The 14,984-nt window shown below is 44.7% G+C and overlaps 1 protein-coding gene across 1 annotated transcript in view; it reads right to left on the reverse strand.

Moving 5' to 3' along the window:
* Positions 1 to 14,984, reverse strand: part of Pde1c (phosphodiesterase 1C) — a 514,105-nt gene that overhangs the window by 444,217 nt on the left and 54,904 nt on the right. The window contains exon 3 of the mRNA XM_075955073.1: positions 11,565 to 11,636. Within this exon, the coding sequence (XP_075811188.1) occupies positions 11,565 to 11,636 (72 nt within the window). The remainder of the gene's footprint in view (positions 1 to 11,564; positions 11,637 to 14,984) is intronic.

Raw genomic sequence — 14,984 nt, forward strand, 5'->3', positions numbered from 1 at the left:
TAAAAAACCTGAGAATGCTTAAAAATAAGGGAGAGAGAGTTTAACACAGATTTTTGCTGTTTGTTGGTGGCGTGATGTAGAGAGATTTCCTGATTCGGCAACAGCAGCAGAAAAAATGCTGTGTCATTTCAAAGCACAGCTTCTTGGGGCTGTGCCGCCAGTGCAAACTCTGGCTTTATGTTGTGTTCCCGCTTGGGATCGGAAGGAGAGTGCTCTGAGACCTTGATAATGACTCAGAGCTCCCCGCCTGCTCCTGGGAAGAAGGCAGAATCAGGCTTAGGCAGGCGGAAGAGCATGGCGGATTCCTGTCGCCATACAGAGACGTGTTTTTAGACTGCACAGTGCTCTGCCTGTCAGATTTGGATGTTACTTGGATGAAAAGAATTTCTGTGCTGCACGCTCAGTCTCAGAATTAAAGTGCTGAGTGCCGCTCCTACCTGGTAGCCCCAAGAGGCTTCCTGACTCAGCTTCAGCTGCAAAACCCTGCAGCTCATTAAGAGGTCCTGCCACGAAACACTTAAACGGTGTTGACGAAAAGCTGAACGCATGCTTTTCGGTTTTCAGCCGTAGCAGGAAAAAAGCTGCGCCGTTTAAAAATGCCAGCTTTCTGGGCCATCCTGCCAGGGCAAACTCTGACTGTTTGAGGCAGGAGGGCCGGCTACCGAGAGAGGACTTGAGTGTTGTCTGTTGTAGCTCGCTGGCTGGCAGGGACCTTGAAATGCTATAAACGTGGCTACAGCCAGTACCTCCGCCACGAGGCTGGAAAGTTAAGGAATGGACTGGATCTAGCTGGCAAAGCCACGCATTTAGTCCTACTGATATTGCTTGGTAAATTAAAGACTCATGTGGTCAGAAAAACAGAGAGAGATACAGTAAAGAGAGCATCAAAGACAAAGAAAAATTTTAAATGATTTACTGTGTGTTAAAAATATACGCAAGCTAAAAGTTAAAGTTCTTAAAGTAAAAAAGAAAAGGAAGAGAGTTGTTGTGTGTACACACCTTTAATCCCAACATTTGGGAGGCACAGGGAGATAAACCTCTGTGACTTCAAGGTGTGGTAGCACACGCCTTTAATCCCAATGCCTGGGAGGCAGAGACAGGCGGATCTCTGAGAGTTCAAAGAGCCTGGTCTACAGGGTTATTCCAGGTCAAAGATATATGCTCAAAAAGCAAAAAGTTAACCTAGGAATGTCACAGTTTAAATTCTTAAGCGCCTAGTGATTTAAAGGCGCAAATCAAAAGTGCTCCTGGATAGTAAAAAATTGCAGATTCACAATAGGACAGATTCAGACCACTAAATGAGTCACACTGTTGGATGAATGTACGTAGGCTTGGGAGAGAGAAGAAAAAGAATATAGAGAATAAAGTTAATGGTTTAAAAAGAAAAAAGTAAAGTCTTTAAAGAGACAGAGTACAGATAGTTACAGATATAAATAAAAATAAGCCGCGTAAAGATGGAAAATTCACAGAGAGTCTGGATTCTTTGTATTATTGTGTTTTCTTTAAATTTTTTGACTGTGAAGGAGCTAAGTACAGAGAGATATTTCATTATATGGGCTGCCAAGCTAAACCAGAATGGATATAAGGGTATTACGATTTTGAAATTTGGATCTAAGGACATGATGCTTTGGAAAGGAGTTTCTTATTTTGTTTTCACAGAGGATGAGACCCTGTTCATTTCTTCTATTCCGATTTGGTATGATGGACCACGTCCTCCTGAAGGGTTGCTGTGAACATCTTCAGAAAATTGCTTCGCTCAACTGCCAACTGAAATGAACCTGGCACACAGGTTATACCATGAAAGACCTAATTAACAACGCCCCCATTCAGCAGGAAGCAGTTTGGAGAGAAAAAACTGCGCCCATGTTCCCAAATATAGTTTATAAATGTTCTTTTACATTTAAAGGGGGATATGATATAGACATGAATAATTTGCATTAGTATAGATTTTGCTTTATTGATAGAGATTTACGGTCAATTTTGTTATATGTATAAATGTTTCTGATGTAACTTTTACTTGATAACTGTTTTGTTATATGTAATTTTGCTATGTTAAGGTTAAAGCCTTCCTTTTTTTGTTTAAACAGAAAAAGGGGAAGTGATGTGGGAGTGTCATATATCAATCTGTTGATTTCATTGGTTAAGCAATAAAGAAACTGTTTGGCCCTGTGGGTGGAGTAAACAGACAGAACAGAACGCTGGGAGGAAGAGGAAGTGAGGGCAGACTCCACAGCTCTCCTCTCCGGAGCAGACGCCTTCAGAGAGACGCCATGCTACCTGCTCCAGGGAAGACGCACACTATGAAGCTCCAACCCAGGATGGACTTAGGCTAGAATCTTCCCGGTAAGCGCACCTAGGGGCGCTACACAGATGATTAGAAATGGGCTAAATTAATATGTGAGAATTAGCCAGTAAGGGCCAGAGCTAAGGGCCAAGCAGTGATGAAAAGAATACAGTGTCTGTGTAATTATTTCGGGGCATAAGCTAGCCGGGCAGGGCAGGCGGCTGGGGTGTTTGGGGACGCAGCCCCACCGCCGCTCCCCCCATTTACTACAAGTCTACTCCGTTAACCTTTATAGGAAGCAAAGTCTCAGCGGCTCCATCCTCCTTCCCACAAAGCCCATGTGGAATGGAGAAAGCTTTATGCTAAGCCCTAGGGACTGGGAATTCTTCCCTCCCTGGATCCTCTACAGCTAGCTGGTAGAAGGAAGCCAAAGTGGTAAATGGACATGAGGAAGGATTTTAGGGTCTGGGCATGAAAGAATCATGTCCCTACCACCACATTCCCATAACCAGAAATTAGTCATATCACCCCATGAAACCACAAGTTGTTCCAGGAAATTTAGGTTGGGGAGAAAGGTTTTGTAAACACATCCTTTGAAACCCTATCCCTTCCACCCTGTTGACTGAATTTGACTTTTAACTCAGCAGGTGGAGAGGTGGGTTTTAACCTAAGGGCTAAGATAATAATCTGACCCTGAACCAGACTTTAAACTTTGAATTTTAACTCCAGGCTCCCCAAACCAAAGCACCTGACCCCACCACCTTAATATAAATCAATTCCTATTGGTAAAAAATAAGACTTTTATATGTGTCCTATTACTCGCTAATTATATAAAAAATTTTAATGCTGCATTACAGCCTTGACCTTAAAAGAAAGCCAAAAATGTAATTGATTTAGTGGCTGTATATTGCATCATCTTATGACATATAGTTTTCCTTTCTGTAACTAGAAAACACAGATATATAGAAATACAAAAGGGCCAGGATGTGAAAAGACAAAGAAAACAACAGAGAGAAGTTCAGTATATAACCTCCAAAGAAGAGCAGGGAATTAGAATACAGAACATCCAAGTTTGCAACGTACGGGGCCCCAGATGGATGACAGAGCAGGTAAAGCCAGTAAACCTTTGCTCTCAGTCCTGGGGGGGAATGGAACTTGGTTTCTCAGATGTCCAGCCTTGGTCAGGCCACTTGTACCAGACTCAGTGCTTAACAAGTCCTGGATCTCACATCAGGCCTCCATTTTGCAGTGAGATTTTCCCAGTGCGGTGCTGAAATCTCCAGAGAAAGTAACTCACTTCAATGGCAACCTTGGCAACAGAATTACCAAGGGCACCAGGAAGGCTGGAAACCATAGAGCGGAGGTGAAGAGGCAGTCCGAAGGGGGATTGCTGACACAGAGTAGAGGCTGGAATCAGCCAGAATGACTTCTAACAGATATTTTCTCCTCTATCAGCGGTTCGCTGGCAACTAAAGTGATCTAAAGGAACTTTGATCTAAAAAGAAAATTGATATAAAAGAACTTTCTCCCAAGCTAGTGATTCATCTCAAACCAGATAGCAAGCGTGTTCCTTAATTACCAACTTTTCTGCATTGGGTGTGTTTTCTGATGATGATGGCAATAATAGGAATGCTGATATTTGGAAGAAAATGTCAGAACAAAATGTGAAGGAAAGGAACAAACTATGAAATAAGCTACAGCAATTTCAACTATTTTAAAAATGCATTTAAGAAAAATAGGGAGGTGAAGGAAAGTCACCTGGCAGGTGGGAAAGTACGCCAGAGAGGAAAAACTTTTGTCAATCCAGCCTCCCCTGGATCGAATGTGGGAGACGGGCAGTGGGGTCTGTGTGTTTGCGTGTGTGTTTGTGTTTACCTGCTTAGTGCTTTAAAACATTTAAATTGCAAATTTAAAAAAGAGGGCCCCCCACCTCCTTCCACCACCACCACCACCACCACCACCACCCCACCCCCACATCAATGCCTGGAGCAGGCGGGAGAGCTGGGCTTGAAGTCTCAAGAGCAGGAGAGCTGTCCCTGACCCCCACCAGCTGCAATACTTGGGAGAGCAGGCCCGGCACCTCGCCATGGAAGCACAATAGAGCCAACATGGTTAGCTGGTCAGAGCAGGTAGAGGTGAGCCAGCCCCGAAATTGTGACCATAGGAGAGTTGTCTCCATCTCTCATCTGACGGACCAACCCTACAGCTGCCCAGGTGCAGACCCAGGTTTGTGACTCAACCTGCCCCAACATCCACCCCACCCACAGACCCAAAGCTGCAGGATCTCCACAGCACAGGGCACCAGGGAGGTGTCCAGGAAGAGTCCTGGTGGGGGCCCAGCATGGATAGTGTAGTGCAAACCAGGGTCCTGCAACCAGACCAGTGACTCTTTGCAATGAACACTTGCACATAGAGATGTATGGACCAAGCAATATATACTGTGACTTGTTGGGTCGCAGTGGAACGTCCATGATAAGATGTTTAATTTCCTACTTGATCCCCTTTTATTTAAATTTTTCTCGCTTTATTTTCTTAATTTTTTTCTCTTGAATTTTATTTTACTGGGGTGGGTGCAGGGGTAGGGGGCAGATGCAAAGAGACTGGGAATGAATGGGAGCTAGATATACAAGCTGAAAAACAGAATAAATAAATTTTATTAAAAACTAAAAAAAGGAGAGGGGACTAGAGGGAGGGGAAGGAATGAAATGGGAGTGGTGTTGGAATGATAGACCACTGAGATTCTGAGAGCCACGGAGCTCAGGCTTGTGCTAATTCCTATAAACACAAACAGGCTGTGCTCCACTGGCTCCCTGCACAGAAACATTAGTTACAGTTTGATTTCTTCTTTGATGTATTCTTTAGGCTTGAATCTCGAGAGTCCTTCACAGGTTCCTGTTTTGTACCGTGAGCCGTTGGTTCCCAGCTTGTGGCAGCATTTTGAAGGCTGTATTTAGGAGGTAACACCTGAATGGCTTCCCTAACTCCACTAGGAGCCTTTGAAGGTTAAACTGACCTCTGATTCCAGCCTGTCAGGGTAAGACTCTATCACACGTTCCTGCTACCATGATGAACTGAAATGCCCCTAAAACTAGGAGTCAAAATAAGCCCTTTCCCCCTCAAGTTGCCCCTGTGGAGTATTTGGTGGTCACAGCGACAGAAATGTAAGTAAAACTTGTGTCCTGCCATACTCAAAGAAACATCGTGAAAGTTGGCAATCAACTCAATCACAGAGACCTAAATGACTTCTCCTATTGTTTTCTCTTTAAGGAAAATTTATTCTTTCACAATTTTATACATGAAGGTAATGTATTCTGATCACTCTTACTCCACACCCTCTCCTATCTCCATTTCACCCTGTCAGCTCCCACTCCTCCCTACAAGTCCCTTGCCCGTGATCACATCTTTTTGCTTTGCGTTGTAACCTGCCAAGTTTGGCCAGGGCCATCTCATGGTGGACTTACCAGTGGGTATACAATTAGACATAATTATACCTCTCCAGCTTCCATCACTAGCCCTTCCTCCATCCTCCATGATTGGCTATGCACAGGGCCAGTCATGTGTACTCCCAGTAAAGGTAACTCTGAAGTTGCTCTGAGTTTGTGATGTCTGGAAGAGATCATATCCCAGCCCATCACTCTACCGTGCAGCTTTTATAATATTTCCATACACTCTTCTGCAATGCTCCCTGTGCTTCAGAAACAACAGTCTAGCTGTTCTGTTTAGGGCTGAGCACACAACACTCACTTATTTTCAGCCCCTTGAGCTAGATTTCTCTGCATTCACCATCATTCACTGCAAAGAGAGGCTTCTCTGATCAAGGCTGCGGGAAGTATTTGTCTATCGATATAAATATTTAGAAGATATTTTGATCCCATGTCAAAGTAGGAAAATAAAAGTGGTAAGTTCCATTCTAGCATCTATGACCTCCCAGGCATGAACTTTTGAGCAGGTTTGTTTGAAGTACCAGACATGAATTCCCTCCTGTGAAGCAGGCCTCAAATCTAATCACAGAGTATGATTGGTTACCTCATAACATTTGTGCCACTATTGCACCATCTTGCCTGGCACATTGGTATATAGCTTTCAGTAGTCACAGATACATAAGATTATTAACGACTTTTCTGTTCCCATAGCCTGCAAAGCAGCTCTGTCACTATGTATGCTATCCAGGAGAGAGGGAGCTTATAGTTCAGTTCTGGCTTCTTTTTCTCTTAGTCCTGCAATCAACGTATATACCATCTATTTCTAGTGTGCAAGCAAGAGCAATATTCTGTGTTGAAGGACACCCTTTGGGGTCTTTCTAATCAACAACCCACAGGGATGTAGGTATCTCACCTCAGACACCAGCATTTTCATTGGATTATCCATGGCTTCTGAGACTGGCATTATCCACCTGTGTATAGTATCTCGTATCACACTTTTTTCAAAATCTTATTTCATTTATAAATAAGTGAGACTTATTTGTTTATTAGTAAATAAATAGAAGGTCAGAGTCACAGGCCAGGGGACAACTTTCAGGACTCAGTTCTCTCCCTCCACAGTGGGATCTGGGAACTAGACCCAGGTTGTCAGGCCTACACATATCTGTGTGGCAAGTGCTACCTGTTGAACAATCTCACTGGACCTTAAATATTATTTTTAATTATCTCATATTGTAGTAGTATATGTTTTCTTTCTTTATCCTTAGTTTTGGTTCCCCACCCCAGACCTCCTCCTCCTCTCTTTTATCTTCCCACCCCCCCTTCTTCATTTAAAGCTTACCATCCAAGTATTTCCACATCGACTCTCATTCCATATGAGATTCAGCTTTTGTTTTTAAACATTTTATAATGTGAGCTAAATATTGAACTATCTTATCCTAAGCCAGATCAATGTATACTCTCACTAAATATGGAAGTTTCTTAGAGCTTATAATTCTTTTGTCCACTGATGTATTTCAGATATGTAGAAAGAGCAATAGTCCATTGTAGATGGTAAGTAAATACTTGCTGAATGAATGAATACATGACTTTTCTGTCTCTGGCCTTGGCTTTAGAGAGACATTGGAGGGCTAACAATGTAACTCAGTGGTGAAATGCTGGCCTAGCGTTTTAGAAGACCCCAGGTTTGATCCCCAGTGTTGTGAAAAAGAAAACAAGGAAGACATACAGAAACTAGTATGTCAGCGTCCCATGTCATCTGATCTACTCTAACCATCCTCCATGCCTCAGGTAAGACTGTCCATGATTATGGCATTTGTCATCTAGATGCTGTAGGCTCTTGTTTCCAGGGGCGACTCCATCCTTCCGCATTACATCACTGATGGAGATGTTCTCCTGCCACATCAACACCACCTGAGACCTTGTGTCAGCAGCTAACACCAATATTAAGTGTGCGTGCTCCCCATACAAGGTAAGCTGCTACTGAAAGACTTGTGCGACGTACAGGCTTGTGTGACTGAAGTTCTAAATTCTGATCAGGAATTACACATGCTTACTGTGTGGGGAAATCTCAGTCTCTACACTGACAAGATGACTGAAATCTCAGAATCACAAGCAAATTTTTCCAGATGTTGATTACACTTCTGCCAAAAAAAAAAAAACTTTGTCAGAGAATCAGAGAATATATTATCATGATAAAAGAGCGTAGTTATAGTTGGCAGCAGGTGGGAGTCTCAGTGGTTTAGCGCTGAGAGGCATCTGTCAGGTAGTTAAGTTAACCAGAATGTACTTTCCCCACTGCAATAAGTGCTTGCACGTACATTTGGGGACCAACTTTCTTTCACAAGGCCTCTCAAGCCAACAGAAACCATTTGCGAAAGTGGAAGGTAACTTGGTTCCTTTTGTCTTCCTTGTGATTCCAGGGCCATCCTTCAAAGCAATAGGGTTTCCATGCAGCCAGCACTCGGCACACACTTATAGAACTGACGCAAACACACACGACAATTGGCGTGTGGAATTGATTCAAGGACTCAGCAACTCAAGCAAACCACCAGGAAGTAGAGGTGTGCTGTAGATGGATATGTAAGGCACGTTTTGGAAAGAATACCAAACAGAAAAGGATAAAGGAGTACTAATTCAATGCAGGCATTAAAGGAAGACAAATCAGTGGTCCTTTCTGAGATTTTACCTCTGTGTCAATTGCTTCCTGTTAAGGTCTGTACTGCGATTCCATATGAGGCTCAGAAATTGACGCCATTGACTGAGGCAGATTCTGTCTTCCTCTGGTCCGTCCCTCGTCACGGTTTCTCCTTGAGTACAGGTACTGGAAGCGGTTCTCTGCCTCCAGATCTCCAGCCTCTCACCACACATTCCTTTTTTTTTTTTTTTTTACTAGGATTCCCCTTCCTCAGAATTGATCGTAGAAACCGGGAGTCCTTTTCCCCACGGTTGCTATTACAACCTAAGAATCAGCACTTGAACTTTGCCTGGATTTTCTTGAGGGGGTTGATCAAAAATTCTGATTTCCTTGTATGATGGTGTCATGTGACTCTGATTACTGAAGAATCCTGCCTACACCAGGAAAGAAGGGACGGAAGGAGGGAAGGAGAGAGGGAGGAAGGAAGGAAGAAAGGAAAGAAGGAAGGAAGACAGCACAGAAAGGCCTCACCTTCCTAATGCTGCGACCCTTTAATACAGTTCCTCATATTATGGTGACCCCCAACAATAAAATGATTTTTGTTGCTACTTCATAACTGTGATTTTGCTGCTGTTATGATCATAATGTAAACACTTGGTATGTAGTATATGTGATCCCTGTAAGAGAGTCATTTGACCCCACTAAAGGGGTCACAACAAACAGGTTGAGAAACACTGATCTAAATGAATAGTCCGAGCAGAGTCTAGCGTTGGATTATAGGTCCAGCCATGTTTCTACGTGATTCCCTATGCTTCATCCAACCTGTGCATAAAAAAATGCATGACTGACCCTGTGTCTCTGGATCTTTGAGTCAAAGCTTCTTGTGCTATGTAAACCATGCTCATTACGTGGTTTTCCCTGTTGACCTGTCTGCTGGCACTCTATTCCAGAGGACTAAAGTCTGAACCCTCTTGGTTGACCATTAGGTCATTTAGTCCCCACGACATGCCCATACCACACATAAGGAACCCCGGGCCAACTTCCCTACGGTGGAAACAAGTTCTGCACACAGCCAGGTCTGCGCCCTCCCTGGCTCCATCACTTTACACTCCTCCTCTTGTCTTCCGAGATGGTGTGAGGCTTCAAACACCCTCAGCAAGACAGACCTTCCACGCGCTCTTAATTTTGTCAACTCTCTTCTTCTAAAACAAAGCCAAGAGAGTAATAAGCAGTGAAGAAATAAGTCCTAGTGAAAGACCAGAGAAACTAGCCCCCGTTCCTTCCCCACCCACTCCTACCTAGAAGACAGAACTGCATGCCTGAACTTGGCTGCCTTTCTGTCTCTGAAGGAAGGAGGCCCAAGGTGCCTCCCCTCCCCAGCTTCACTGCTACTCACCTTCCCAAGCACAACAGGTGGGCTTGGTCACATCTCCAGCATGACACAGAACCCTGGCAATGGCCACTGTCAGCCCGGCTACACAAATGGAGAATGAGGAAACCTAAAGCCTTCGGAGATAGCTTCCGCAGAAGCCAGCAGGAGACCTTCCCTGGGAGCCATGTGAAGCTCCCAGAGCTCTGGAAAGGGCTTCTTCTAAGGACATGGAATAAAGATACAGCTGTCTAGAAGAACTGAGAGGGAAAAAAAGGAGAGATGACCAAGGGTACCCCAGACGCAGAGTGACCAACTGACCCCTACAAGTCAATCTGCAGGGGCAGAATCAAAGGGGACTCTTTCTTCCCTGCTTTGGGTAGCTCATAATTCTGATGGGCCAGCCCACATGCAAACAGAATTCTGAGAACAGAGGAGAGCTCAGGATGTGGCTGGAGCCAGGTCCGGGGGGTTGCTGGTCCAGTCAGGGCCACTTCCTGACACAAAGATAACATTTACATTTCTCTACTTTGCAGTTAAGAGTGGTAAGAGGCAGGAGACAGCCATGGCTTTTTTTTTTCTGTTGGGTTTTTCTTTGTTTTGTTTTTCCTCTTCAGTTCAATTAATGCCACTTCTATCTCAGCCAGGCCCAAGTCATTTTCATCTCATTCATATATGCTATCAAAGATCACAAATACTCTTCAAGCATCCTGCTAATTCCTTGACATTGGACTCTGCCTGTCTCCTCATGGGAACCAGCAGCCCTTCATGTGGTTGTTGTGAGCACTAATTGAACTCAGGGTGAATGGTATTTAGGACAGTGTCTGGCACATAACTACTCAGTAAAAATCAGTCACAACTATGCCAGACACGGCTACGCTCTTTTCACACAATCCTCATTGCAGGCAACTTTCATGCGACGCATTTGACAGAGTAGCCTGTAAGAGTGGAAAGTTTTACAGTAAAAAACAAAAAAAATGGCGTCAGAAGGAGAAATAGGTAACCCTAATGATTACACCTAGATAGAGCAGTCTGCATCAACATTCGACAGAGCCCAGGCATCATAGCTAGTACTAATTTGTACATGGTGCATTTATCAGGGAACCAAACGGAGTCAGCGGGTTCTCCCTACAAACATCCCCTGAGCCAACTCTGCCTACAGCATCAAGAACCTCGTTCTGGAAAGCGCAGGCTCTTCCCTCTCATCTCCTACTCATCAGAACACATACACCTGAGCTCACAGTAGTGCCACTGAGATGGGGGGTGAGCAGGACCCCACAGTACACAACTCACGGCAAGGACTTTCCAGAAAGGCAGCAGAACACAGAGTGCTATGTCAGGGACAGCAAGCAAGTGGGAGCTGTTATGCCTCGGACAATTTGCTCAAGCTGGAGGCCCCATCTTTGCTGCTCATGGAAAGAGAAGCAGCTCTCAACTATCTGGCAGAAGATAAAGGAGGTGTGAGCGTGAATGCAGCCAGAAAACCAGGATGCAACTGACCATGAGGGCATTGAGATGTCCCGCCATGTATAAATATGGTTCCACAAAAAGAGACCTCAAGGAACTCCTCGGTCAGGTGCCTGCGTTGCCAGATATCCTGCAGGAAAAGCAACTCTGCTCAATTCCAGGAGCTTGAGAGCCCCTGAATGATAGGAAACCTCCTTAGGACCCTGCTTGACCAGCACCAAGGACCAGTCACCAAGCCTCAGAAATAGGACTCTGGTCCTTCTTACTTTACAGTGCCTGCAGTTGGTGCCAGAACACTTGGTCTCTGTTTTTCATCACCCCATTAGGCTGCTTCAAGTTCAGAGTTAGGAAGAACACCTAGGGAATTTGGAAACATGGTTTACTTACCTTGTTCTCCTGCCTGGCTCTCTGTGGTTTCTAGTTGGGTATTCCACTCCTCTGCCTTCCCAGAGCCAGTCTCTATGACAAAGAATAGAAACAGGATCTGTGGGCATGTGTGATCCCCTCAGAGCAGTCTTTCTTCAGTGTCCAGTATAGCTGACTAGTCTCTCTGACAAACTCTCACCTTCCCGGATTTCCTTGGTCCCTCATAGCTGGCCTTCTACACCCCCTTTGCCCTCCTAATCAGTGTTCCCAAAGCAGTGGCATCTGTCCCTTTGGTGCCACAGACCCTTGTCTGCCTGTATAACATGTAAGAGAACTGTTGCCAACTGGGCAAGTAAGCAAGCCAGCCCTGAAAAGGGAGGAGGCTAGGAAAGTCAAACGAGCCCCCTCCAGAGTTCTGCAATGGTCCCATGAGACAGAATCCCACATCCCGGGGACACCGGTCTAGAGAAGAGTAGAAATGTAGGGGGGGGAAAATCCTCCTTTGCCATGACTTGGTGAGTAGACATAAGGACTCCCATTTTTCAAGTGGATAAACCATTCTAAAGAGGAAAAGTAATATAATCAAGCTTCCAAGGCCATGAGATCACGAGCAGCAGGAACTGAACACTGCCTTCAGCAAGCCTAGTAGATGGACTTCGCCCCCCCACCACGATGACCTCTCTGGGTGTCCAGTCAGAAGTGAAGGAAGGAGTTCCCACAGACATGTTTCTGGAGTCAGCATGGGATACACCAGTTTTACCTAAGTTAAAACGTGTGGTGGCTTGAATGAGACCAGACCCCAAAGAGGACTGTTGAGGAAAGATCTGTGAGGTGTGACCTTGTTGGAAGAGGGGGAGGGGGGAATTTGAGGCTTCAAAAGACCATACCCAACCCTGTCTCTTCCCCCCCACCCATCCTTTCCTCCCTCTCTGCTTGCTGATTGTGGATCAGATGTTAGCTTTTAGCTACTGCTCCCACGCCTTGCCTGTCTGCCTGCTGCCATGTTCCCCCCCACTATGGATTCATTCTCTGAAACAGTAAGCAAGTCCCCAGCTAAATGACTTTTTTTCAATAAGTATCATTGATCATGCTATCCCTTTAAAACACTAGAAAAGTAAATAAGACAAAAGTGTTTTCTCATCATTTTGTAGATTTTATGTCACCCTAAACATGGATAAGGGGAACTCAATCTTGCAAACTATAACCCCAAAGTCCAAAAAATAAATGGGATGCATAAGGTCTCCCCAGCATGCCATGGCTCTGGAGTACAACAAATTCCCTGCCCATCACCAGGCCAGAATAGAAAGGGACCAGGAGAGTTGATCCTAGGCCAATTGGATGAACATGAATTGACTAAACAGCAGTTCACCAGTCTACCAGCTGACAGACTTTTTGGCTTGCTACATTCCTGCTGTAGCAACATTCTGTAACATTTGCAAAAGTTTGTGTCTCATAGCAGCCAAGCAATCTATATTTTCAGTGTGCTTAAATTGCATATATATTTTGAATTTCAAATATCATGTCTCTAACAAATATAAGAGGTTTTATAAAAAGAAAATTTTCTTGTTTAATTTGTATATATATATACTTGACTTGTACAACCGTCCCCATAACAAACACAGTCTCAATCTTGGACACATGCATAAAAATGTCTTGGCTGTGCTCTAACTTTCACACCTCCATCTCAATTTAAATAAGTTTAAGGAACATCTCACTCTTCCTGTAACACCCTGAGCATCTCAGGCGAGCAACTTTGAATATCCAGGGCAGAGAAGGCTTTTCAGAGCGCATTCTATGCTTAGTGGGCTCTCCCCGTGGGTGCATCACTGCAGGTGAATTCAGCATCACAATGGCTGCTTATAGCCCATGAAAGTGAGAGTTAAAACCAAGGGTGTGCCACACGCCTCGGCCAGGCACTACAACGGGGCAGTGCTAATTCAAGCCAGATTTGCCTTGCCACAGGAAACCTGTTTCCTGGTTCAGAGTGAAGAGAAAACTAAGGGTCAGTCTCACGGTTCAATTCTGATTCCTCTTCTCCAGGAAACCCCAGGTCCTGTCAGCCAATGAACGATTAATCAGTGACAGAAGAATTATGCCAATTCTAATCACTATCCAGATTCTTACTTTTAAAAATAAATGAATAAAACTAATACCCATACTTTAAAAAAAAAAAAAAACAGGTCAAAGTCATGCAGGGTTCCCTTTGATTTGCCGAAAGAGAATGCAGGTGCATTCCCAAAGGAAGAATGCCTCTCAAGGGGAAGGTGACACTGGGTGAGGCTGGATGGGGATGGGGGGGAGGGGGGATGGGACGGGATGGGGCGGGGGGGGGGGGGCAGGAGGGGATGGGACGGGACTGGGACCAAGGGGTCGCAATCAGTAAACCCTCCCCCATTACTGTTGGAATGTTGTCAGGTAGTGTCAGCTTCTCCAGGAAGCAGAGAATAGATGGCCAAGAGTTACAGAACATTTTTACTTCTTACTGCTTTCTCTTCAAGTGCATCTTTCAATAATTAAAACCTATTAAAGTCCTAAAGCAAAACACTTAGTAACACTTCAGAAGGTGCGAGGAAGGAGAGAAATGGAATTTTGATAGAAAACCTTCTACTAACTTGAGAGGGAATCAACTTAATGCTAATTACTTTTAACATTGAGCTTCTATATTTAGCAAACGGTCTAACTTCCAGAGAACAAAGTTCTTTCTATGAATGCTTGTTGAAGTATCTGCCCATCTATCCATAAGCTGCCAACTCTACAAGTCCCACTTAAGAGCCCCTCGGTTGTTAAAATACCCTCTCTGCAGCCCACACGGCCTGCTCCCTGCTCTACCTCCAAGCTTTCACCCACAATCGGACTTTCTGTGTGTATTAAATGTATTAGGTGTGGATTGAATGGCATGCACCTGACAAAATGAAGGAAAGGAAGCCAGGAGTGGTGGTGGTGATGACTGAATTCACTGTATGCACATCCAAGGCGGGGGCTTTTGTGTGTGTTAACCTCCTTCACCCTTACTTTCTATTGAGGAATGTCTTACTATTAGCCTCATTCCTCAGAAGGGATAAACTGAATTGTCTGCTGTCTTAGTCTGCTTTCTACTGCAGGGAGCACCGTGATCAAAGCACCTTGAGGAGGAAAGTGTTTGAGTTTCCAGCTCTCCAGCCACACTCCACCACTGAGGGAAGTCAGGGCAGGAACTCAAGGCAGGAACTAGTGCAGAGGCCATAGAGGAATGCTGCTCACTGGTGTGCTGCCCAGGGCTCGCTCAGTTGGCTTTCTCATCCAGGACCACCTGTCCAGGGTGTCACCGCCCCCAGTGGTCCTGCCCACAATCATCATTAGTGAAAAAAATACCCCGCGGACATGCGTACTAGCCAATCTGATGGAAGCAATTCCTCAACTAACCTTTCCTCTTCCCGGACCACTCTGCTTATATCAAATTAA

Source organism: Microtus pennsylvanicus, chromosome 21, assembly GCF_037038515.1.
Source record: "Microtus pennsylvanicus isolate mMicPen1 chromosome 21, mMicPen1.hap1, whole genome shotgun sequence".
In the NCBI taxonomy this organism is placed as follows: Eukaryota; Metazoa; Chordata; class Mammalia; order Rodentia; family Cricetidae; genus Microtus; species Microtus pennsylvanicus.